At 45.3% G+C, this 22856-nt stretch overlaps 3 protein-coding genes across 3 annotated transcripts; 1 reads left to right on the top strand and 2 right to left on the bottom strand.

Moving 5' to 3' along the window:
- Positions 1–1873: 1873 nt before the first annotated feature.
- On the top strand, positions 1874–8071 carry rchy1 (ring finger and CHY zinc finger domain containing 1). The gene is made up of 9 exons (XM_060054124.1): positions 1874–2009; positions 2907–3026; positions 3170–3285; positions 5119–5197; positions 5300–5344; positions 5465–5523; positions 5782–5811; positions 5999–6119; positions 6497–8071. Exons 1-9 carry the CDS (start codon positions 1917–1919, stop codon positions 6794–6796), a joined length of 963 nt encoding a protein of 320 aa, XP_059910107.1. The 5' UTR covers positions 1874–1916; the 3' UTR covers positions 6797–8071.
- Positions 8072–8205: 134 nt separating this feature from the next.
- On the bottom strand, positions 8206–10384 carry LOC132459517 (uncharacterized). The gene is made up of 2 exons (XM_060054120.1): positions 9923–10384; positions 8206–9820 (listed from the first exon to the last, which is right to left on the bottom strand). The coding sequence occupies exons 1-2, from the start codon at positions 9989–9991 to the stop codon at positions 8480–8482; spliced, it is 1410 nt and encodes a 469-aa protein (XP_059910103.1). The 5' UTR covers positions 9992–10384; the 3' UTR covers positions 8206–8479.
- Positions 10385–12153: 1769 nt separating this feature from the next.
- Positions 12154–22601, bottom strand: lrp13 (low-density lipoprotein receptor related-protein 13). Its single transcript, XM_060054119.1, has 21 exons — positions 22475–22601; positions 22218–22373; positions 21768–21983; positions 21254–21475; positions 20680–20895; positions 20275–20507; positions 19815–19944; positions 18819–19009; positions 18309–18513; positions 17804–18016; positions 17311–17494; positions 16675–16876; positions 16397–16561; positions 15464–15664; positions 14469–15021; positions 14248–14370; positions 13887–13994; positions 13480–13713; positions 12681–13050; positions 12306–12408; positions 12154–12238 (listed from the first exon to the last, which is right to left on the bottom strand). Exons 1-21 carry the CDS (start codon positions 22542–22544, stop codon positions 12209–12211), a joined length of 4125 nt encoding a protein of 1374 aa, XP_059910102.1. The 5' UTR covers positions 22545–22601; the 3' UTR covers positions 12154–12208.
- Between the last annotated feature and the right edge of the window lie 255 nt (positions 22602–22856).

Here is a 22856-nt window from a genome sequence, read left to right as displayed (position 1 = left end):
GGATTTAACTCCTCCTCCACCAAACTCTACTGTTCTGTCAGGAACAATTGTTTGCAAGATTTGCAGAGCTAATTCTCCAGAAAGCAGCTTAGTAGATCAAGAATGTAGGTTATAATCAGCATGTGGAAACAGTGGGAGCCACAAGGCATAGAGGACATCTGGCTATAATCCTTGTTGATGCACATACATATCTCATACTATCTATAAACGGCAGAACCCAAACACAGATTTAAACTGAAGCAAATCACTTTCAAGATGTTTTGAATTTTAGAAGTCCACGAATTTGTATATTTAAATGTAATATTTAGATGTTATAAATTCAAAGGTGTCTACTTTTCAAAAACTAATTTCAATGGCATTTAAAAGAAAAAAACGTAAGGCAGTGATTTGCCTACATTCAAGATGCAATAATTGGAGTACATCATAATGTGGTCTGTGAGAAGTGGATTTAGATGTTCAGCAGAAAGACACAATGTTTATTCTTTACCCGAAGGAAGATGGGACCAAGATGGAGCTGAAACTAAACCGAAGAGAGTTGGAACTGATGACCGGATTTAAATTCTTTGGGATGTGGTTTTAACTCAAAGAAGGAAAACAATACAGATGAGATTTGGTCTGGGACCGAGTGGGGAGTAGATAGACGTGCAATTTATATTTGCCTCATGAGATCACACAATTTGTCAATTGGACAATTTGGGTAGGTGGCATTTGGACAAGCAGCTAGTCTGCAAACACCAGACTTAAGAAAAACTAGATGACATTGAAGCCTAGGCCTTCAGGATTAGCTGTGGTTCACATAAAACACTCCGAGTGACAGCCATGCAGGTAAGATGAGGGGAATTGTCGTTAGAATTGTCAAGGAAACAACTTTAATTTGGTTGATATAGAAGTGCATAATGTTCATCTAAACAATTGGAAACTTAGAGCCAAGTTGGGAGATAGAGAATGATAAAATATTTTGGATGGGTGTGGGAGAAGGAGGCGTTTGAAATAGGGTTGTCAGGGACTAATATAGCACAGCCATTGTATATCCTGCCTAACCACCATGGCCTCTACCATTGTGTGGAGAAGTCATAGAATTACTTGATGCCGCTAAAGATATGGAGGGGAAAATAGATAATGCCATGAATTGTATATATTATGGATCCCTTAATGTGTTTACGTATGGGTCAAAAGAGGAATAAAGTGGAAAGGTCATCATGTTGTACAAGAATTTAATTTCAAAATGAGTCAGTATGGGAAGATGATTGCCATAAGCCTAGCATTAGAGGAAGTTATATCACTTCATACTTTGATTTGTTCGGATCCATGTATGGAAGAGTATACAGTCTTATCAGGTCAATCAGGCAAGATAGGTTGCATGACATTTTAAAATCACTGTCCAGAATCCAGAGGATGGGGATAGTAGTTAACAATACATCGGATCCAGTATTGGTGGTTCGATAGTGGAAATGAAAACGCTGATAAATGGCAAAAAGATTCAACCAAAGTAGACCAGACTTCAGTTAAGCAGAAACCAAAAGTCTTATAAAGAGAAATAGTAAAAACAAATGGCAGAGCGATTAGGATAAGAAAATTAAGGGATGAGCAATTTAATAAATCAAATAGCATTTTTTTTATTTTAAAGAAGCATCCGAAGGGGACGAGGTGCCCCACGAGCTGAAAGAAATAATTGAACATCTATTGTTCTAATTTAAAAAATATAGAGATCGAAGAGCAGTAATAAAATAACTGAGAAGTGAAGTACGAAATAGTAGTAAAATATTTACTAAACCACCATGAGTGCTTTAACTTTCAACAACATGAGTTTGTTAAAATAACAACATTTATCCATCGAATTGAAGTTATGGTTAGTTATGTTTATTATTTTGGTTTATTCTCACCGTCTGTCCAGACGGTGGCGATAACGCACCGAAATGTTGTTTCAACCGACACAAACACTAAGAAGAAGAACAAGAATGGCTTCCCCTCCTGGATGTGAACATTACGTCCGCAGCTGCTTGTTAAAAGTGAGAATATTTCTGAATTGTGCATAACATTTTCCGTAAAACAGCTTTCTACTTATCACATGGCTTAATGTATGGCTACATTTAGACCCATTTGTGACCAAAAACGTCGGTGTATAATAATAATACGCAGTCCTTTGGGTCGCAAGGTGTTTCCATTGAAAATCTTGTAAACTTATAAGTTACGTGTGTATGAACGTGTTTCTACCATCTTTCCTGGGTAGCAGTGGTCTTTTAACATATGCCAAGGGTCTGCATGGATGTCCTTTCGTTGCCCGTCGTGGTATCTGGTTATTTCGTTGTTTTGGTAACTTGACTTGAACCATGGTCGCTTAGTACTCTGTACGTACAGTGTGGCTTCTGCAGGAGGTGATACCACGACAACAGACTAGACTACCGTGTTTGACAACAGCCTTTACCAAAACAGTGACAGAAGCCGACACGTTGTGGATTGTATCATCTCGGATGAGACCTCCACCCGGCAGGTGTAGGGACTTAAAAGACATCCTTATACGCAAAGCACGAATTAAAGACCAACGTGCAGGTCTAGCTGTAATTCAATGACGCACATCATGGACAGTTTGCACTTTGAATTCCTCCTTATTTTCCCACATTTTAATGATAGAGGCCAGCCTGCCATTTGCGTTTTAAGGTGGCTAACTAACCGTGACTCTCAAGTGTACTTAACTAAAAGTTAGTTTATTTACATTTTGAAAGTAGATGGCTTCTTGATTTTCACAACATCTTTCAAGTCTAACTGACCAACATCAATTAACCTTTTTACTAACCATTTGCCATTGCCTGAAATCCTCATAAGACTAGCCATTACATAAAAATGTCAAGGTCTCTATTCTCCCTCCCCCAATATGTATGTGATGTTTCTTTCATGTCTTCTCCTAGGCGCCATGCTGTGGCAAACTGTATGTCTGCAGACTCTGCCACGATGCAGAGGAGAACCACCAGATGGATCGCTTTAAAGTCACAGAGGTGCAATGCTCTGACTGCCTGACAGTGCAACAGGTAGGGCTAGTGACCTCGGGATTCATGTTATGTTTAAGAACACCAAATCTATGGCTGCCTGTCATTGTTGAAATGCTATATCGTCATCAAAACTGAATGTGCACTGCAGACCGATGGTTGATCATGTGTAAATCTCTTTCTAGGCCCAACAGACCTGCCAACAGTGTAATGCCGAGTTTGGCGAGTATTACTGTGACATATGCCATCTGTTTGACAAAGATAAAAAACAGTATCACTGTCAGCCATGCGGCATATGCCGGTAAGCAGCAGTATTAATACATATCTGAAAGAAGCAAAATGAAGTGCAGTAGTTAATCCAGTATCCCCGTTTGGGGCTTTTCAGTGCGCGCTTACATCCGAGTATTCACAAGACAATAGATCTGTGAAATTAGATACTTTGTGCAAAACAAATGTCATTGTAAGAAAATAGTTAGCTTACGGTTAAAAATAAATGGGTGAAGGCTAATGATTATTATGTTCTTGTTAAGAATAGTCTTTATCTCGTGTCATGAGGTACCTTTTCCTCCGGTTCCCGACAGTGTTCATCATACACTTCTTTTTTCACATCCATTATCCCAGGAGGCTGTGGCCCTCTGGGATGAGAGACAGGCAGATTTATCTGCAGAACGTAGTTGTAGTTGATTCCATAATAAATACACAAACAACTACAAACTTACACTACATACCGTCCACAAATACATTATTTTGTGATTGTGTTATTCTTATTTGAGTACCTGTAATTAAATTTCATACACACACACCAACACACACGCACACACACTAGCTCCCATATCGCTTCTTGTACTCAATTCCTTAACCCCCTAAATATGCCACTTGTCATGATCATTGCACCCAACAACATAAACTGTAGACACACATTACAGAATAATGGACATTTATGGTACAGCGGGGTGCGCAATGCTCTTGTAGCAATATTCACAGCCATAGTTGTTGCCAAAGAAACCCATCCGGTTTTCTATGTAGTGATAGTGAAGAGACACAAAGAATAGATATACATATATTCTTTATGTATGTTTTAATAGCTTACAACTGCTGGTCCCTGCCCCACGTTGTTCAGATCCCCAACAGCTGTTCATTGCTTATTCCTTGGAGACCCCGTATCAGACAGACCTACCAAATAATTAAATTCGATTTAGCCGTTTCCCTACACACATAAACTATAATAACGACTAATAATAGCGTGATAGAGTAGACGCTGTGAAATAATAACATTCGTGGTCGTGGGTCCGGTTGGTGTTTCACGGCCCCCTCGGTATCTCTGGATATCTCTAATAAAGTAATAGTCATCAGTCAGATATAGTCGAAAGATGCACATTGTCAGTGACTATATAGTAACATAGTTTCATAATAGTTGGTAATCTGTGAGATCTGTCTTTTTAAAATGTGTGGCTTTTTATAAACACGTTTCCCTCTGGACCGTTGGTGAAACCACATTTACCACATATGGATATAACCCGTATATGTGTCACTAAACGGATAATTATGGTACAGCACAGATTAACCCCACCTGTTAACACTCTCTCTCACTCACACTCACTCACACTCACTCACACTCACTCACTCACTCACTCACTCACTCACTCACTCACTCACTCACTCACTCACTCACTCACTCACTCACTCACTCACTCTCACTCTCACTCTCACTCTCTCACTCTCACTCTCACTCTCACTCTCACTCTCTCTCTCTCTCTCTCTCTCTCACCAAAAGACTCCTCTGCCCCAGTGGGCCATAATACCAGTTCCAGCCCCCACCCTCCCTCCCCCAAACCGGATGTAAGCGTGCTCTGAAAAGCCCCAAACGGGGATACTGGATTAACTACTAAGTGCAGTCATGTTTTTAGCATTAAATAAATCACCTTTCCAAATGAAGGCACTCGTATGCATTCAGGGGAAAGACACTTAAGAAGAGGGAAAGTGGGTTGAAAGACATAACGTGTAGAAATTGCAAGTAAATTCAAAGAAATAACATGTAGCATAGGACTAGATGGTCTGACTGGAACCCCGCTACAAGGCGCCTACCCTAGCAGCCTGTTGCAGCCTCATCCATGTCTTGTTTTGAACCCTGCAGGATAGGACCCAGAGAGAAGTATTTCCATTGTGACAAGTGTAATCTTTGTCTCGTCAGTAGCATGAGAGGAAACCACAAGGTCAGTTTAAGCCTTCATCTTTATAATGCCAAGAATAATCATCAATAATCCTTGATCATTTTGTTTCATCAACTCTTACTGTTCTTTTATCGTTTACTTTAGTGCGTTGAAAATGTTTCTCGGCAGAACTGCCCAGTGTGCATGGAGGTAGGTTTATATTCTACCTATGATTTGTATATTCACATCTCAAAGAGGGCATTTGGTTTTTGGTTTGGTTTGAATGAACCATAACCCTTGAATTAAATATCTTTGTACTTAATTTCTTAGGATATCCACACTTCAAGAATCGGAGCTCAAGTTCTTCCATGCGGTCACCTTCTACACAAGTACACGCTGTTTGGTTGTCAATATTTCATTGAGATGATAAAGTGTTGTGCGTCAAATGTTCGACTTAATTTAGTGAGAGATATAAAAAATGTAAACAATTTAAACATGATAGAAATGGGAAAGAAATCCTTTTAATAAGGGAATACGTCCCCATATGGTGTTTCTTGTATGGCATACCTGAAATAACAGTTGGTTACGAAAGATTATCTTCAGATCAACAACCCTTATTAAATATGTTTACGATATTTTCTTTTTAGGACATGCTTCGATGATATGATCAAAACCGGGTAAGTCTTTTGAAGGTTTCATATTTCACTAGATAGATATGCATTATTATCGGTGAATAACTATACATTGATCAAATAAACAACATTATTGATCTCTCATGTCATTTTTTCCATTTTTATATTTTGTGGCAGTGTTGTACCACTTGGATAATAATGATCTGATAAAAGCTGTCATATTTTTGGCCAGAGCGTACCGCTGTCCTCTTTGCATGCACTCGGCCTGGGAAATGGGCACCCACTGGGAGCACATCGACAAAGAGATCGCCCTGTCCCCAATGCCCACAGAGTACCAGGACGCCACCGTCAAGGTCAGTACACATCTTTTTTTGTCAGTTGAGACTCGGCTCGAAGTGGCTGTGATGCAGTCGACGAAGGCTCAACATGGTTTTAGCTTGGGTTCTTCCACCATCGGTAGAATCCAAAGCAGGATTGGGATGCATTCAATTTGAAGGCCTTGAGCAAAGGGACAATGCAAGTGAAATATTTGACCTTCGTACCTTTATGCACACAAATAAATGGTGTGATGTGATGGTAGAGCAGACAGTTTTCAGCTCCAGATTGCTCTCATTAAAACCCCCAAGGTGTATTCGGATGTCATGTTATCTTGCCACGTCCCCCCGTGGTACAGGAGCTCCCATGTTGCTGGGCCTCCCGTTGACATCACCTCTGCCCCGTCTGCTTGCAGATCATCTGCAACGACTGCCAGGCTCACTGCACGGTGGCCTTCCACGTGCTGGGGATGAAGTGCACCGGCTGCGGCTCCTACAACACGGCGCAGGACGGAGGCCTCATCCAGCCTCCAGCACCCCCTCAAGAACAGCAGGGGGAGGGGGCGGAGGAGGCGGGCCCCGATGGGGAGCAGCAGGAGCAGCAGGAGGAGGTAGAAGGAGGTGAACCCCTTGAGTTTGAACCGGACAGTGACAGCGATGAGTGGATGGACGCCGAGGCCGAAGAGGAAGCCGCAGAGGAAGCGCCTGCCCAGTAACCTGCACCCCCCCCGCCACCATTAAACCCCTCCCCCCGACCGTTACCCCCTCCCCAGACACATGAACTTTTCCCCGACACATGAAACTGAAATCACCTTCAACTCCTCCTCCAGATTAAACTTCTCCCCCATTATGAATCCCACTCTCCTCACTGTTGCGCTTCTGTGCTACGTCTTAGAATAACACTTTCAACACTCTGGTACTGTTGCACTCTGTTCTCTGCATGATCAAGTGTTCAATGGGGGATTTCTCTGACTGTAAATTGGAAGTTTTTGACCATAAGGAGGAACGATCTGAGAAGTCATGGCTGAATAAGGGCACACTCACACTAGGGCTGTTTGCCTGTTCCGTGCTGCAGGAAGATTCAGCACGATTCCCCCCCTCCCCACTCCCACCGCTGGCCCGTGGTCACACTGCTCCCAAAGGCCGTGGCCTGGGCACGATTGCTCCTTCATGCATACGTCATCACGTCGTAATACGATAAATACGTCATCACCAAGAGTGGTGTCCAGCTGCGACTGAATGCTGTCGTCGGCCCAAATTTCAAGTAAACACTCGACTTCACTATCGCACCAACGTAAACCCACTCGTGAACCGCTTGCCGCCATTGTTTAAAATGATTGTTGCTGGGAAGAAGGGCAGGGACCTATAAAGAAAGAAGGGTCGCGCAAGGACTACGTCATCCAGCTCACGTTGCGTATCCGCAAGTGTCATCTCATTAGCATCTGTACTTTGGCCACGGCACACCTCTCCCAAGTGTGCCGTGGCCAAGGGGCTGTTCCGTGCTGGAATACGGAGGGCGGGGTCACACTAGCCAAACGTTCTAGACTTTAGTATGCAAATGAGCTCGGGCACGGGGCTGCGGCCCTAGTGTGAGTGGCCCCCTAACACACACTTGCAGTTTCTGTTTCAGGGTCCTCTTTCAAATGATAAGTGAAATCTTTGTGCTATCCTTTATTGATTTGCACTTGTTTTGTGCTGGAGGCTGAACTATTTTTTTTATGTTTCTTACACTTTAAGCATGGAGACGTTACACAGTGAATGGAGAATGGGACTTCTCTGTATACTCCTGTTGCAAAATTCAGTTTACTTAGTTGACGTGATGTTTTACAACTACACACGGTCAGTGTGTAGTGTGTGGTGGAAGTGTCTTATCAACTTCTATGCTTCAACCAAGAGACCTTGATTTGTTTTTTAATCGTTTGTCAAATTATTCAGAGGATTTATGGTTTAACATGACAAAAATAAACTCATGCGATTAATAAGAAAATCCAGGCAGTGTTTACTATGATTTCTTTAATATTGAAGCACAACTAATTGAACTGCAATCATTTTTTTGATTGCTCATAAACATGCATTCACATATACAATTCAAATAAAAAGAACAGATTGAAGGAAGCAACAGCACCAAAAACCATAGGATCAAACTCATTCCTTTATCGTTATTCAAGTCAGTTTTTGATAAATTTTACCACGGTAAAACTGTTAAATTGAATCAGTGTTTCTTCACACAAGGTTTCAGTTCCATAACATGAAATTTAAAACAAGTTTCAGCTAATAATGTGTACACTAGCTAAAATTGCCTTACAAATTTCACTATAAAACTCAAAACAGTGGCGATAAAAAGTGAACGGGAGAATCCAATAGTAAACATACGATTTACATCTGTTTCCCACTAACGGTTAGACGTCACCTCTGAGTGGCCCTGCTTCTGCTGCTTCTGTTTTGCACGGTGGATAGTGGATAGTGAAACAGATGGGCATGCCTGCGGCTGCCTCGGCACATGAGACTGGCATTGGCTGTTGGGGGGTGTGGAAGTGTGGCGAAGACGTTGACATGGTAACGTGTGGGAAGGGTGTAGCAGTGTCCGGGGGGAATATGGTAACATGTAGCGGATCTTCTCCGGCGCCAACGTCTCCAGCGACGGACCCCGTCTCTGTACACGCGTGTCTATTTGAGGCTGCGACTTCGGGCACTGCATATGCATTGTCCGCATTAATGGGATCTGTATTTGGCATGCTCTGAGTGACAGCTTCCCCAAAAGGGTCATGTGTAGGATAACTATCCGGTGGGGGCGTCATCAGGTCGGGGATCCCGGTAGAGGTCGGTAGGCTTGCGATCTCAGGCAGAGCCGAGGGAGTGGCAGGCAGGTGTGAGCTGAGAGGAGTGCCAGTCCGAGATTCAGGCAGCGGGGATTCGCTCCAGAGGGGGTCAATATCTTCCTGGCCGTTTGTGGTCACTGGCTCTCCCAGCCCTGGCTGGGGCTGTTCCGGCTGGGGCTCCTCCGGCATGTGCGGCTCTGGCTGGGGCTGCTCTAGCTCCCCCTGCTCCGGATGGCAATGCCACGGCGTGGGCTGCTCCAGCTTTGCCTGCTCTGGCTGGTGCTGCTCTGTCTGGGGAGGCTGAGGCTGCTCCGGCTGGTGCTGCTCTGTCTGGGGAGGCTGAGGCTGCTCCGGCTGGGGCTGTTCTGGATGGCACTGCCCTGGCTGGGGCTGCTCATGCTCGGGCGGCTCCGGGTGGAGTTGTTCCGGCTGGCACACCGCTGTCTGGGACAGCTCCGGGTGTGCCAGCTCCGGCTGGGGCTGCTCTGGCTGGGGCAGCTCTGGCAGGGGCTGCTCTAGTGCTACCGGCTCCGGCGTGGGCAGCTCTGGCTCAGGCAGCTCAGGCTGGGGCGGTTCTGGCTGGGGCAACTCTGGCTGGGGTGGTTCTGGCTGGGGCAGCTCTAGCCCTACCGGCTCTGGCTGGGGCATCTCTGGCAGGGGCTGATCTGTCCCCTCCAGCTCTGGCTGGGGCATCTCTGGCAGGGGCTGCTCTGTCCCCTCCAGCTCTGGCTGGGGCATCTCTGGCAGGGGCTGCTCTGTCCCCTCCAGCTCTGGCTGGGGCATCTCTGGCAGGGGCTGCTCTGGCCCCTCAGGCTCCGGCTGCTCTTGCTCCTCCTGCTCTGGCTCGGTCTGCTCCAGAGAGCTCTCTGCTTCCTCGTCTGACACGGAGTCACTAGACTCTGATTCAGACCCTTCTTTCACCTGGGTTTGCAGTGAGTACAACGGCTTACAATACTGGACACAAGACAAAGCTTTGATTGCTTCATGCATTTGAGAAATATATCAAATTTAGTCTTTACTTACAGGTTTGGAAATCACTACACTAATGTAGAGAATGAAGAAAACACAAAACAAGGTCCTTTGAAACGACATGGTAGTCTCTTGTCTGCTGAAAGAATTAAACAGTGCTTATGTTATAACGCCAGATGAACCATCCTGCTTGAAAATGTTCTCTATTCAACTTGTTGGTCTGGCCCAAAGTGCTGTTCTTCTACTGCTAGTATCTCTTTATGTTTCATGTTACCTTCAGAAACCAGGCATGTGTCCTTTAGTTATCTGTATTAATGAATTATTACCTGCAAAATACAAATCAAACATAAAATTGGTATGGGGAATACAACTAGGGATCCAGTTAATTAAATTTAACATTGCTGATAATCAGTTAATCAGTAAATGATGCCATCAATTATGCCTTAACATACCAGAGCCAAAAGCGATGTAATGTTGCATAAAGTGAAGAGAAATTAACTAAATGTAAGCACTTAAACATACATGTATTTATAAATCAAATTATTTCCACACCAAGTAACAATGAAAGCATTGATCTGTCTTGTCCCATGTACTCAGAAAAGCAAAATAAGATTGAACCTTTCATGACTTGAATATAAATTGCACTGAGCTTACCTTTATATCTTTTGTTTTATCCTGCTGGCATAAAGCCCCTCTAGTAGCACAAAAATACTTCAGCTTAGTTTCCCCAGTTTGCTTTACACTAACAGTCTGGTACTACCAATCCGAATGGCCCCTCTCCTTATATACTGCCACGCTATGTGCAAGAACGCATCATTCATTGCTGGCTAATTGCTGTACAAATACTTCCCATCAAGAGCTGCCGCTTCCTTTTTTATGATTCACTAAAATAAAACCCAGGCATGCTCAGATTAGAGGATGACACAAGTATGGTTGGTTGGAGGAAACAATAAACATATTTTGTGGTTTGTCAAATCATTAAACTTGATTTATTCCATGCATACGAGACGACACTCTTGCTGTTGACCGGTTAGTGAAAGCAAAAAGACTTGACACAGCAATAACAGACAATTGACTTTGTCTACAGATTTGTGAAACCAACTGTAGGGACACAATTGACAACAGTAATTAAGAAAGTGCCGAAGTGTAACTCACTCCCTCCAGAGTGCTCGCCTCCCTGTAGGGGAGCCCGTCAGTGAGGCGATGTCTCAGCGGAGCTGTGGTCAGGTGGGTGTCTGCAACACTGCAGCCACTCCTGAACATCTGATGATGGAAGTGCATGTGGGCCCAGCATACCAGTTGGGAAACTGTACTTCCCTTTGTCCTGTGCCTGAGCTGCTTGTTCCAGGAGATATAAAGATTGGCATGTACCGCAGTCTAGATGTGAACCTCCCAGTTTGATGATGGGGTGTGGACTGAGCCGGCTGATGGAGGGGAGGCAGACCTGTGGTTGGCATTATGCTTTGTGGGGTATTTGGCTCCATTGTTCCCTACACAACGCTATTGCACACTATTTAGAGATAAGTGTAGGGAGATTGTAGACACATTAAGTTCTGGAAATCCATCAGCGTGAAAGAAAGCTTGAAATAAATGTACTTAATTACCTTCGTATAGATATAACAAATATCTCCATGTGGGGTCTCGAGGTGTTGGGGAACATTTATTGACCATGATGTATAAAGAGTTTAAACTGGGGAAATTCTCAGTGAAATAGATGCGCTTCTTCTGGAAGAGAATACTTTTCCATAGTGGTGGTTCTCCATCAGCTGTCCACCCAAGCATGAGCGAGGGCCGTCCCTCACACTTGGGTCAATGAATCAATGAGTCTCATCTCAAGCCTTTAGATTGTCTCCACTCATTCTTTCGAAACGCCCAAGGTGAAGTGCTGCAAAAATGGGGCATTTCTTTTGAATACATTTATGCACTTGGATAGACAATGTATTGTAAAACATTGTAGTGTGATTAACAGGGTACATCTTTGAATTAGATTTAAAAAAAAAGGCAGCTATCAAATTAATCAAGGCGATAAAGTGGACGAAAGCTTGCATAGTACACTTTCATTTTACTGCAAACTTGACTCAAACACATAGCCCCCTTGAGGCAGTCTTGCTATCCAGAATCCCTGTGGCATTGACCAAGTATGATATAATCCCACTTTCTAAAATGATGCACTTTTTTTTTTTTTTTAAATGGCAGTTTGAAAAATCTGATCAGTTTTAGTAAATATTTCATGGTCTAATCATCCATTGTAGAAAATCCCAAATGACGACATTAGGAGCACAATGAACACTGTTAATTAAAATGTAGTTTATTTCACAGAAACAGAAAAACTCCATTTTGTCAGCATTGGTCCAGAGGAGAGCCCACTTCCTGCAGAGAAGGAGGAGGTTACCAAGGTCGTTCGTATAACCAAACTGTTGAAGTATAGTCTGCCCACCTCTGCCACAGTGGTGTCCGGTGGTGGCGGTTGAGTCGGGACCCGCTCCGCTTCCTTCTCAAGGACAGTCATACCAGTTTCCTTCATCACATGACTAGCTTGGCTGGGGAGCACAATCAATTAAAATAAAGTCGACAGGGCCCCAAGACTTCTGTAGCATGCAACATCTCAGCATGAACGGGTATCTAGTAGTTAAGTATCCCAACATGAACAGGTAGCATTTCATCATGTTACGGCAATGATGTAAATAGCTTGAGTAGTACTATGTAAACAAGTAAGTTCAGCTACTTTAGTGTCTTGAGCGTTTCTATGTGATCAAACCTTCTAGCTTTTATCTAATAATAATAATAATAATAATAAAACACAAACGGAGACCTTGCATTGCCGGACCGCCTCCTCTTGATGACGATCCCCAGGACGGCCGTGAGCATCAACAGGCCCACGACGAGACCGGCCACCCCGTAGACAACAGGGCCCGAGAGGCTCTTCAGCACGTGGTCCTCACACGCCGGCCCGCTGTAGCCAAATGCACACGCGCAGCCCGTACGGCCACTGGGGTCCACGCAGTCCCCATTCCCGCTGCACACCGTGTCTCTGCAGGCCCTGGCCTCCAGGTTACGGCGCTGGTCGTCATCAGTGCCGGCGGCTATGGTCGGTGCCTCTGGTCGCGGTGCGGGAGGGGGGGACCCGGGAGGCTTGGTGGCAGGCGAGGCCTCGTCTCTCCAGCCGGCCTTCAGGTGGACACCTGAGACAGGAGGGAGAGAGCTCGTAAGATCTGGGTTCAATCTTTAAGGAGACTACTCTTAAGCCAAGGGTACCACCATGGTTCCCCAAAATTTGGCAGCATTATTATAAGGCTACCCCTGACGGGTATCCCTCGACGTAGACGACCCAGCTAGAAGCAGCGCACAGTATAATTGCAACCAGTGTCAAAGGCCGCTTAATAATCACAGCGTCAAGCCATCTGCGTGTTTGTAGACAATCGTTTACTGGCGGGTGCCAGCAAAAGCTGCTCAAGGACGCCTACAAGACATTAGGGTTCAAACCAAGAACCTTCTTACTTTAACTACCCTTCCCCCTTAAGCAAAGGCATCTCAAAGCAAAGGCATCTCAAACCAAGCCCAGCCCCCCCCCCCCCGTTAAGCTACAACCCATTAGGTACGCCCCCCCTCACAGTTCTCGTCCGAATGGTCGGGGCAGTCGGCGTGGCCGTTGCAGAACTTGTCAGCGGGCCGGCAGAGCAGCCCGTCCAGACAGAGCCGGCTGCCGGTGGGGCAGCCCTGGGCCGGGGCACAGTGGGTGGTGTTCAGCGCCACGTGGTCGTGGGCACACCTGCACGTCCGCGACCATGGCACAGCCAAGCACAAGTGCTGGCAGTTTCCATTATTCACAGCACATCGGTTGGTACCTGCCAGAGAAAGGAAACGGATACGTGAAAAGCTTATTTCGAGTTTATTTGATATTGCTTAATTTGTCGACGTTAAGGTTGGTGCACGCATGAAGTGTCCTGGGAAAATACTTGATGACATGGAAGTCCCGTTGCACTCTTTTATAATTTCAGAAGCCATATTTTTCACATACCCGTCTGGCCTGACTTGCTGTATGCCTTTAAGCCGACCACAGCTGTGCTGACTTCAAACCACATCTGCTTTTCTTGCTGCCCATCTCGGTACCATAGTTTGGTCTCGTCTAGACGCAAAGCAACACAATACGTTTCCCAAGACAACAGTGCCCCCATTGGGTTGAATAAATGTCAGTAGTGTGAAGGTAAATTTGATATTCCAAGTCCTTTGGAATAAAAATGTAGTTAACACTTGAAATAGTTGTATAAAAATGCACTTTGTCATTAGTTTATAGTTCAAGTGTTTGTGATTTGTAGAAATAACTAAAAAAAAATTCTGATGTTGATCAGCAGTGAAGCAAGATATAACAGTCCCATTACCATTATTATTAGTCATCCAGAGGAGCACGTCATCACTGAAGGCGATGGCAGCAAGCCCGCTGCCAACCTTAAACTCTTTGTAACCGGAACCGTCCACCCTGATGGAGCAGATGGTACTAGAACCTGGAATCCAACACAATTAATTAACCGCTTTACAAACAAGACACTCATACTTTACACCCTTTGTATTAATGGACATTGGACGCAAAACCAAATCTTACTCGTCTCTGCCCAGAAGATTTCCCCGCCATCGTTAGCAAAGAGCAACGACGTGGGCCGCACGCCGTCCTGCCACAGAGCCCCTCGTTTGCTGCCGTCCATGTTGGCACACTCGACCGCGGCCAGGGGCCCGGCGTTGCCCTGTTGGACCAGGTTGACGAAGCACACTTTGCTGCTGGGCGGGTGCACGGCGAGGCTCTCCAGAGTGCCGACAGCCTCCTTAACGAGCACGGCGGTGTGGGCCCCGTCGAACGAGGTGACCTGCAGGCGGGGCTGCTTGGTGCTGCTCCAGTACACGTTGAGAGTCAGCCAGTCCAGCGCCATGGCGGTGATGGTGCCGCCCAGCAGCTTGAGGAGCTGCCCGCGGGGGGACAGGTTGCCGTCCTGCAGCTTGAAGAGCCCCAGGGAGGTGGTGCCCGTGTCCGTCAGGAGCAGCGCTTGCTCCCGCAGGCTGTAGTCCAGCATGGTGGCCTCGTTGACGTTGTACAGGGGCAGGGCCTGGTGCTCTGGCCACTGCTTCAGCTCCACGGCCGCGTGTCGAGCCTGCAGGTAGATCTAACCGTACACCACACTTTATTAGGATACTCACCATGACAACCAACAACCTTTTTAGCCGCCATCTTAATTGCTATGGACGCAGTCCTCCCAACTGTACAATCGTAGACAATTTGATGCAGAAGCAATAAAATACTTTTTAAAAGATTTGTTAAATTTGTGGCGAATTATAGATTTTTCGCAAGAAACAGGTAAATGTCCAGCGAGATATTTGCTCAAATGATAGTTCCTGCATCATCCCATCAGGGTTTTTGTTTTGCTATAATGATTGACTCAGTGTACAATATCCCTTAAACCACTCTTGTCAACATAGGTTGCCAAGTGCGTTTTTGGACCCAGAACTCTTTTTGCACAAAAGACGTTTTATCGTTCCTACATACGATAAAGAGCCAATAACTTGGACGTGGTTGAGGTTAGGGAATACAGCAAACATTCGACTAACCCGTGTGACTGTAGAGGGGGACAGCATCAGCAGGAAGGCGGAGTTCTTCAGCTTGGAGCAGGTGAAACCATCTTCCGCCAACAGCAGCCCAGAAGGACACTTGCACACGGCCTTGAAGCCTGGGGCCAGCACACACAGGTGGGAGCAGTGAGTCTTCTCACAGGGATTCTCCGCGCCCATCTGGAGCAGCGAATGAATGATCTGGAAAAAAGTTTCACAAAGCATTTGTATAAATATTTGTAGTGGCGAGGTCACGCCCCTTCCGTTGGAGCCCATGGGATCAAAAAATATGAATGGGTTTCAATGGAGAGAAAGTAATTATCTTCTGGTCCCAGTCTTTATATGCCCCGGATTACACATGTCGTTTGTGGATTTAAATGAAAATTGTTCATGTCAAGAGTTTGACCGTTTATTGTGCAATTGTACAGTTAAAGGCTGTAGCGAAAACACAATGAGAAAGACTGTCTCGCATGTGCTGTCACACTCCCCGCGACTGGCGTGGACAAGACCGACAATCTCCCCATCGGCATTACTGAAACTCTCCACATGCCCCGATTTATAATGGTTTTCACCTCTTTTGATGCTTTTATCCTTCCCTTGAAAAAAACCTAACATTATCAAACTTCTTCATGACAATTATTAGTTTTCTTTGCAAGAAAATTATCATTTAAATCCACAAACGTATGCGTAGTCCGGGGCATATAAAGACTGGGACCAGACAATAATTACTTTCTCTCCATTGAAACCCATTCATATTTTTCGATCTCATAGGTCCCATGGGCTCTACTGCCACTCTATGGGTCACTTGATTGTCCTCCTTTCTGTATATTCAAAAAGAAATTTGAATAAGTACACGAAGATATGCTGATAAAATGTATATTTCCAAAACAATATACAACAGAGTGAAATCAGAACGCTAAATTTCCCCCATACCTTAACATCAAAAGGTTGTTTGGGTCGTTTGAGGAGAATCTGATAGTTCCTGCCAGTTCCCTTCTGTGCCACCTGCAACACGCGCCTTTTTGCATCGGACCAGTAAAGCAGATCATTGAAAACTGCCAGAGAGAAGGGGTTGGTGGTCTCCTTCATCTGTAAAATCTGTGCAGCACAGAGAGATGCAAACACAAAAGTCCCATGTTAAACCGGTCAGGGGAGGTTTAAAATATGTGGTTTGTTTATGCTTTGTAATCCTGAAAAGAATCGCTTTCCACCTGGATGTCCTCTCCGTCCAGATTGGCTGATCCTATCGCCTTTAGACGCTCATCTGTCCAATAGACTCTGTTGCACATTGTGTCCACAGCAATGCCCCCAGGCCAGCCCAGACTGGTGTTTACCAACTCCCTCCGCGCAGAACCATCCATCCCAGCTCGCTCAATCTTGGCTACATTTCCAATCTCGGTCCAGAACATTAGCCTGGAAAGAAAACAACTGTCAATATATTTGGAGATGCAGGCGTTGCATGACTAGACCAGCTCAGTCTTGGGGCCCCTTCTTGCACCATCTGCTAAAGTTTAGCAATTCTTAATGTTCTGCAATAAACCCTGCACTTTGGTTAACTTTGAAAGCACTCTCCCATTTTATAGATGCTAAATTTGCGGTGTCTAAAATAAATTGCCTACAGTAAGACAACATATTTTCTACATTTTGCATTAAAGATAAGGACGGATGAAACCCAGACATACCATGGATAATAACAGTCCATTGTTTGAGTGTCATCACCGATTAAAGAGGTCTGGACTGATTTTTATAGGAAGCAGGTCTGAAGGGATTTAAGATTTATCTGGCAGGGAAGACTGCATTTCACAATGGTTCACTGTTGCTGACAAACAAGACTGCACAAAACAAACCCCTTTTGTGGCAATAGTGTCAGAGATCGAGGCTGGTCCATGTCTTCATCAAGGATAACACTGTAGTCTGGCGCCTTGGCAGTTGCAGTGTTTAATCTGACGGCAACAATCTCACTTTTGACTCCATCAATCCAGTACAGGTTCCTCCCAAGCCAGTCCACGGCAACAGAATCTGCCCGAACGCCTGTGGATGGGGCGGGTCAGGTCAGATGTGACTGTTGCATTCACAGAATTATTCACCATCAAGAGTAGTTATATTGCAAGGTTAATTAACTAACAGGTAGATGCAGATTGAATTGGCATCGCTATGCATAAAACAGTTACTGCATTGTAAAGGCCAATCAATATAACTATTTTTAGTTAGCAGAATTATGTTAGCAGAGTTATGCATTGTGGCGTTGGCACATGTTGTGGCCGCAGTTTAAATGTGTTCGCCCTCTAATCCAGGGGGTTTCTTGTTCAAAACCCTCCAGCTGTGTTGCGTGTGTGTGACCTCTGATTAGGGTGCCCTTCGTCTTTTGATCCAGCGAGGACCACCGGATGCTTTCAGAGTCCAGGCTGGCCCAAAACACCTTCTGCTCCCTCCAGTCGTAGTCCAGGGACAGGATGGCCTTCTTTGCTGTGGACGGCAGCACGTCTAGACTACCACTACGCAGGCCGAACAGGATCAGGTCCGTCTGGACTGATGACAGCATAAGTGGCTCCCCTGCAGTGGGTGAGGGCAACACAACTTTCTCAGCCTGAGTCTGGTTAGTCAATACCCACCTGTAGTAGCAACCAGACTTAAACCAGTTAGGTCCGTTAATGTGGATTACATAAGACAAGGCATGTGCAAGAGTTTTCCTATGACAGTGCTGCATTTCTCACTGAATGTAATCTCTTCCAGTGTTTACCAATTGCAAAATCCTCATCGTAAACAGTTTGACTATTTCAATGGTACGCCCTATGCAGCAGTGCTGCTACCACATTGGGCTGGGTAAGGAAAGCGCGTCCCTTACCTGTGATCTTGCAGTGGCGGCCGTCTGCCTGCAGGACATAGCCTGGGGGACACTGGCACTGGAAGGAGCCTGGCGTGTTGACGCAGAGGTGACTGCACATGCGCAGAAGACTGTCTACACACTCGTTAACAGCCGCGCACTCGTCAATGTCAACACAGGTGCCTCCGTCCTCGGCAAGCTTGAAACCCGGGGTGCAGTGACATCTCTACACAAGAGAGAGTATTAGTCGTTTTATTTCAAGCAATGAACTCTAAAGACCACCATGTGAACCGATGAAAGGTCAGAGTTATGGTTTGAGAATTTCAGAAGTCATCTTCTCTGATCAGTCAGAGGAACTAAGGACATAAAAATAAATACAATTTTATTCTTGGCGTTATTAAGATGCCATATTCCAAATGCATCATGTTCCCATTTTTTCCCCCTCTTGGTCTTTGGTCATATGCCCCATGTTAAGCACTTGCATTACAAAACTGCCCTACTGCCGTGCAGGGCAGAAGCCACACTCCTTACCGTTCCCTGTGGAGTGCTATGGCACATGTGTGAACAGCGGGCAAAGTCTTGTTCGGTACACCTGGTCAGACAGGCCCCTCCCTCGTCTGAGCCGTCCGCACAGTTGGTCATTCCATTGCACACCCGTTCCAGCGCCAAGCACTCCTGGCTGCCACACTGGAACAGGTTGGGAGGGCAGGTGGCAGCGTCACCTAGGCACAAAGCTACAGTCAGTGGGCCCCCGTTTCACACACTTATGTAAAAGCAGTCTCATCCAAAATATTTTGGACGAGACTGTATATGTAATATACAGAGGTCATTCAATAGCCTGGGTAGCCCCGCCCATTCTTCCGGCGAATTGAAGTCGCCCCGCACAAGGGTCTGGAGAAGAGCAATACATTTCTTTCTGCTTCCGATTCCATTTTTGCGGGAGCCAATCACCAAGCTGGCTATTCCCCTTGGCGTGCTATTGGCTGGTTTAACACAATGACAGGGTAGCGACGGCAAGCAGCCAATCGCGTACAGAGTCAGTTGAACTAGGCCCGTTGATCACGCCTCTTGTGCTGAAGAAAATTAGGGCAGCTTCCCCAAACCAATATCCAATCTACGATTGGCTTGGTGTGGTAATAGCCAGGCTAGTAATTCAAAGGAAATGCTTAGAATCTCCTCTGCCATGTGAATTGTGGCCAAAGGCATACGATTTTACACTGCAAAAGCCTCCAGCAATCCAAAAAAACAGGCAGGTAGTTTTCATACAAAAGACAATAAATGAATCTCAAATTTGTCCTTTAAATTCAGGTGAAAAGTATTAGGAAATCTCTGGTATGCTGGGTTAGGGCAACACTCAGCCCAAAGACTCAGTGATGAACCTCCAGTATACCTGCAAGCATGATGCCCTTTATCCCCATTTATGACATCTTAACCTGACTTGCTTCACCGACAGGTGGCTTTGGATGAAAAAAAAATATATACGTATTGCCATTAACCCATTATTGATCAAGTCGTTCCACCCCTCACATTCCATCTCGTCACTGCCATCGTCGCAGTCCTTCCTGCCGTCGCAGTGCCAGGACTTGGGGATACACCTGGTCCTGGAGCTACAGGTCCACTGGAACTCCCCACATTTCAACGGAGACACAGGACAATCCTAGAAAGAAGTCCTCACGTTAACCTGGACACACTTTGGATTGGATTCTTTGGATCATCCAACTGGACTTCTGTTAATCCTTACATTTATACGACTACAATGTGTAATGATATTAGAAATGTATATTTCAGTACAACACATTTAAGAAGTTCTCCGTCATCAAAAAAGTGCAGTTTAGTTTTATCAACCAAACAATTTTTTTTTAAGATTCCATTCCTGAGCCATATTTGCCATTTTAGTGAAGGGCACTTGAATGCAAGTGGCAAGAAGTTTCACCACCAACCCTGGCACCAGTTTCAGCACTGACACATTGTACAAGCCCACCCATACCTTCTCATCTGTGCCGTCTCTGCAGTCTTTGTCTCCATCGCAGACCCACTCTGGGATGAGGCACTCCATGCTCAGGGGACAGAGGTGCTTGGTGGCGCAGACGGACGGCCTGGTGCAGCTCTTCTCGTCCGAGTGGTCCCAGCAGTCAGGGTGTCCGTCGCACCTCATGCTCTCCGCCACACACTGGCCGCTGGCACACCTGAACTCACTGATACTGCACTCCTGCTTATCCTCTGGAGGGAAGAAAGATACAAAGCGCTTTGAGAGTTTGTGGGTTTCAAGAGGGCGACGGTAAAAGTTTAGATAACGTGTGTGATCGCTACAAGAATGCAGTTTAGTCAACCAGGAGAATTCTAGTAAGGGGATACCCTGCCTCTCTCCCTCCCTTATGTCATGATATTTTACCACAGTTTGCTTCGTCTCCACCATCCAGGCAGTCGCGTTCGCCGTCACACAGGAAGCTCTTGGGTAGACAGCGGCTCTGATCGTCACACTGGTGAACACAGCCTTCCGAGCGCTTGCTGCACTCCAGCTCGTCTGAGCGGTCCTGGCACTGCGACACACCGTCGCACACCTGCTCCTTCTCGATGCACTTTTTACCATGGGCACACTGGAACTGAGCTGGGGTGGTGGGACATGAGCACATGAAAGGTTAGTTACTTTGATTACATTGGGAGAAATACAACATTGTATTTTGGCATTAATGAGCCAATACCGAAAATAGTTTATTCCAACTAATCTTTACACAGCCTATCCCGTCACACGATCATCACAGGAGCCAATACAGTATATTTAGAGGGCATACTACACCTCTACAGCCATTAGCTGGTTTGAGTCCATTAAAAGTCACACATTATCTTTAGGATATTTTTGGTATATTTTCTTCCCCCACAGAAAACGGAAAATGAAACAATGCAAAACAAGGCTGTGTGTGCAGTGTCTGGCCAAATTCCACAATAAATTAAAACATGGTAATTACTTGTTTGGCAAGTAGTAGAACATTCATCCTCGTCTGAACCGTCTTTGCAGTCTAGTTCTCCATCGCAGATGTGGCTGTAGAGGACACAGTCTGTGCCGTCATGGCATGGTTTGGCGCCCAACGAACACTTGATGGGGGCAGGCAGGCTAGGGGAATGTACCGGGTTTTCAGGGGCAGAAGGCAAGGAGGCTCCGTTTTCCTTCTGTTTCGCTTCCATGTCCACTGATAAATGACAAGGACAGACATGAGAACACATGCATCAAAGAATATACAACAAGCCTACTGACATAGTATCGCAGTCAAGCACGTATTCGATTTGACATTTAACTGCCAGAATCAAATAGAATAAAATGCTAACTGCAACTCCTCACCATATGAAACAAAGTTGATTTTGTTATATAAATGGCACAGTTACTAAGCTTACTCCTAGAGGTGTCCATATCCTAATCCTGGGACATCTAGCGTTCCTTTGAGGAAAACAATAAATGTACATTTTGTCAAATGTAGGCCCTACCACAGTTATCTTCATCACTGCCGTCCACACAGTCGCTTTCCCCGTCGCACAAGAACGTCTTGGGCAGACACCGGCTATTGTCATTACACTGGTGGGCGCAGCCCTTCCCGGCCTCTGAACACTGCTGTTCATCCGAGTGGTCCTGACACTGGGGCTGGCCGTCACACACCTGCCCAAGGTCGATGCACTTCTTCCCGTGGGCGCACTGAAACTGGTCTGCTTGAGCAAAACAGTCAACCGCAATTTAACAAGTTATAGGCTACTGCAAGTTTGTAGTCATAAGGTAGTTGATAAGCTATGGGGGCCTAACGTTCAAGCAACACTTGCTAAACGAATGATCGTTATAACCATTAGGCCTACATAAAAGCGTTATTATACCAGGCACCAGAATTATCAGAAAGCTAAGGAGACTATTCGATGAACAAAATAACGATAAACATAAAAGTCCACCTTTTCCGCATCCGACATCACAGTCCTTCTCATCCGAACTGTCCCCGCAGTCGGCCTCTCCGTCACACACGTGGCTAAAGCGAATACATTCGGAGCCGTCATCACACAGTTTAGAGCCAAGGCCGCACTTCAGAGGCGCGCTGCCAGGTAACGCCACTATTGGTCATGAAGAGGGATAAAAGTAATGTATTTAAACCTGCCTGGGTTTCTAAAACAAACGACTTTTATTTTTTAGACTGAATAAACAGTTTTCTCACCTCTCAGGAGCAACACAAAATGCCATAGCAGTATACAAAAACGCAGACATAGGCCTACTGCCATGGTCATGAACTGAACTGAACAAAAAAGGTACTTCACGCTCTATGTCTTATTTGTCTGTTTTGACGCATTTTATAATGATGTCAGGTGAACTCAATAAAAACTAATTGGAAGGGAGGCAATGGGGACGATTGATAGTTGGTTGGAATGTATCGTAAATTACAGGTTATTTAATAATATGCAATGCAATTGTATTAGCATACGTGTTGAATGGAAGATTATTTTTTTTATTATATTTTTATTTAAAACCATAAACGCTTGAAATCCTTTTCCAATACCAAAACAAATCATGCTGTCAAATGAACAATGAAGTTGTCGTGA

This window comes from Gadus macrocephalus, chromosome 6 (assembly GCF_031168955.1).
Source record: "Gadus macrocephalus chromosome 6, ASM3116895v1".
NCBI lineage: Eukaryota > Metazoa > Chordata > Actinopteri > Gadiformes > Gadidae > Gadus > Gadus macrocephalus.
The sequence above is the reverse complement of the archived record's forward strand: the minus strand, read 5'-3'. Positions and strand labels throughout refer to the sequence as shown.

What these genes read in the sequence shown, in the direction of transcription:
- lrp13 (XM_060054119.1), bottom strand. Translation starts at nt 22,544, where the DNA reads ATGACCATGGCAGTAGGCCTATGTCTGCGTTTTTGTATACTGCTATGG. An exon ending in TGATGTCGGATGCGGAAAAG is followed by an intron (nt 21,984 to 22,217) that starts GTGGACTTTTAT and finishes TTGCTCAAGCAG; the next exon opens with ACCAGTTTCAGTGCGCCCAC. An exon ending in TTCTACTACTTGCCAAACAA is followed by an intron (nt 20,896 to 21,253) that starts GTAATTACCATG and finishes CCACCACCCCAG; the next exon opens with CTCAGTTCCAGTGTGCCCAT.
- LOC132459517 (XM_060054120.1), bottom strand. Translation starts at nt 9,991, where the DNA reads ATGTCGTTTCAAAGGACCTTGTTTTGTGTTTTCTTCATTCTCTACATT. An exon ending in GTGTAGTGATTTCCAAACCT is followed by an intron (nt 9,821 to 9,922) that starts GTAAGTAAAGAC and finishes CTGCAAACCCAG; the next exon opens with GTGAAAGAAGGGTCTGAATC.
- rchy1 (XM_060054124.1), top strand. Translation starts at nt 1,917, where the DNA reads ATGTTGTTTCAACCGACACAAACACTAAGAAGAAGAACAAGAATGGCT. An exon ending in ACTGCCTGACAGTGCAACAG is followed by an intron (nt 3,027 to 3,169) that starts GTAGGGCTAGTG and finishes ATCTCTTTCTAG; the next exon opens with GCCCAACAGACCTGCCAACA. An exon ending in GCATGAGAGGAAACCACAAG is followed by an intron (nt 5,198 to 5,299) that starts GTCAGTTTAAGC and finishes CGTTTACTTTAG; the next exon opens with TGCGTTGAAAATGTTTCTCG.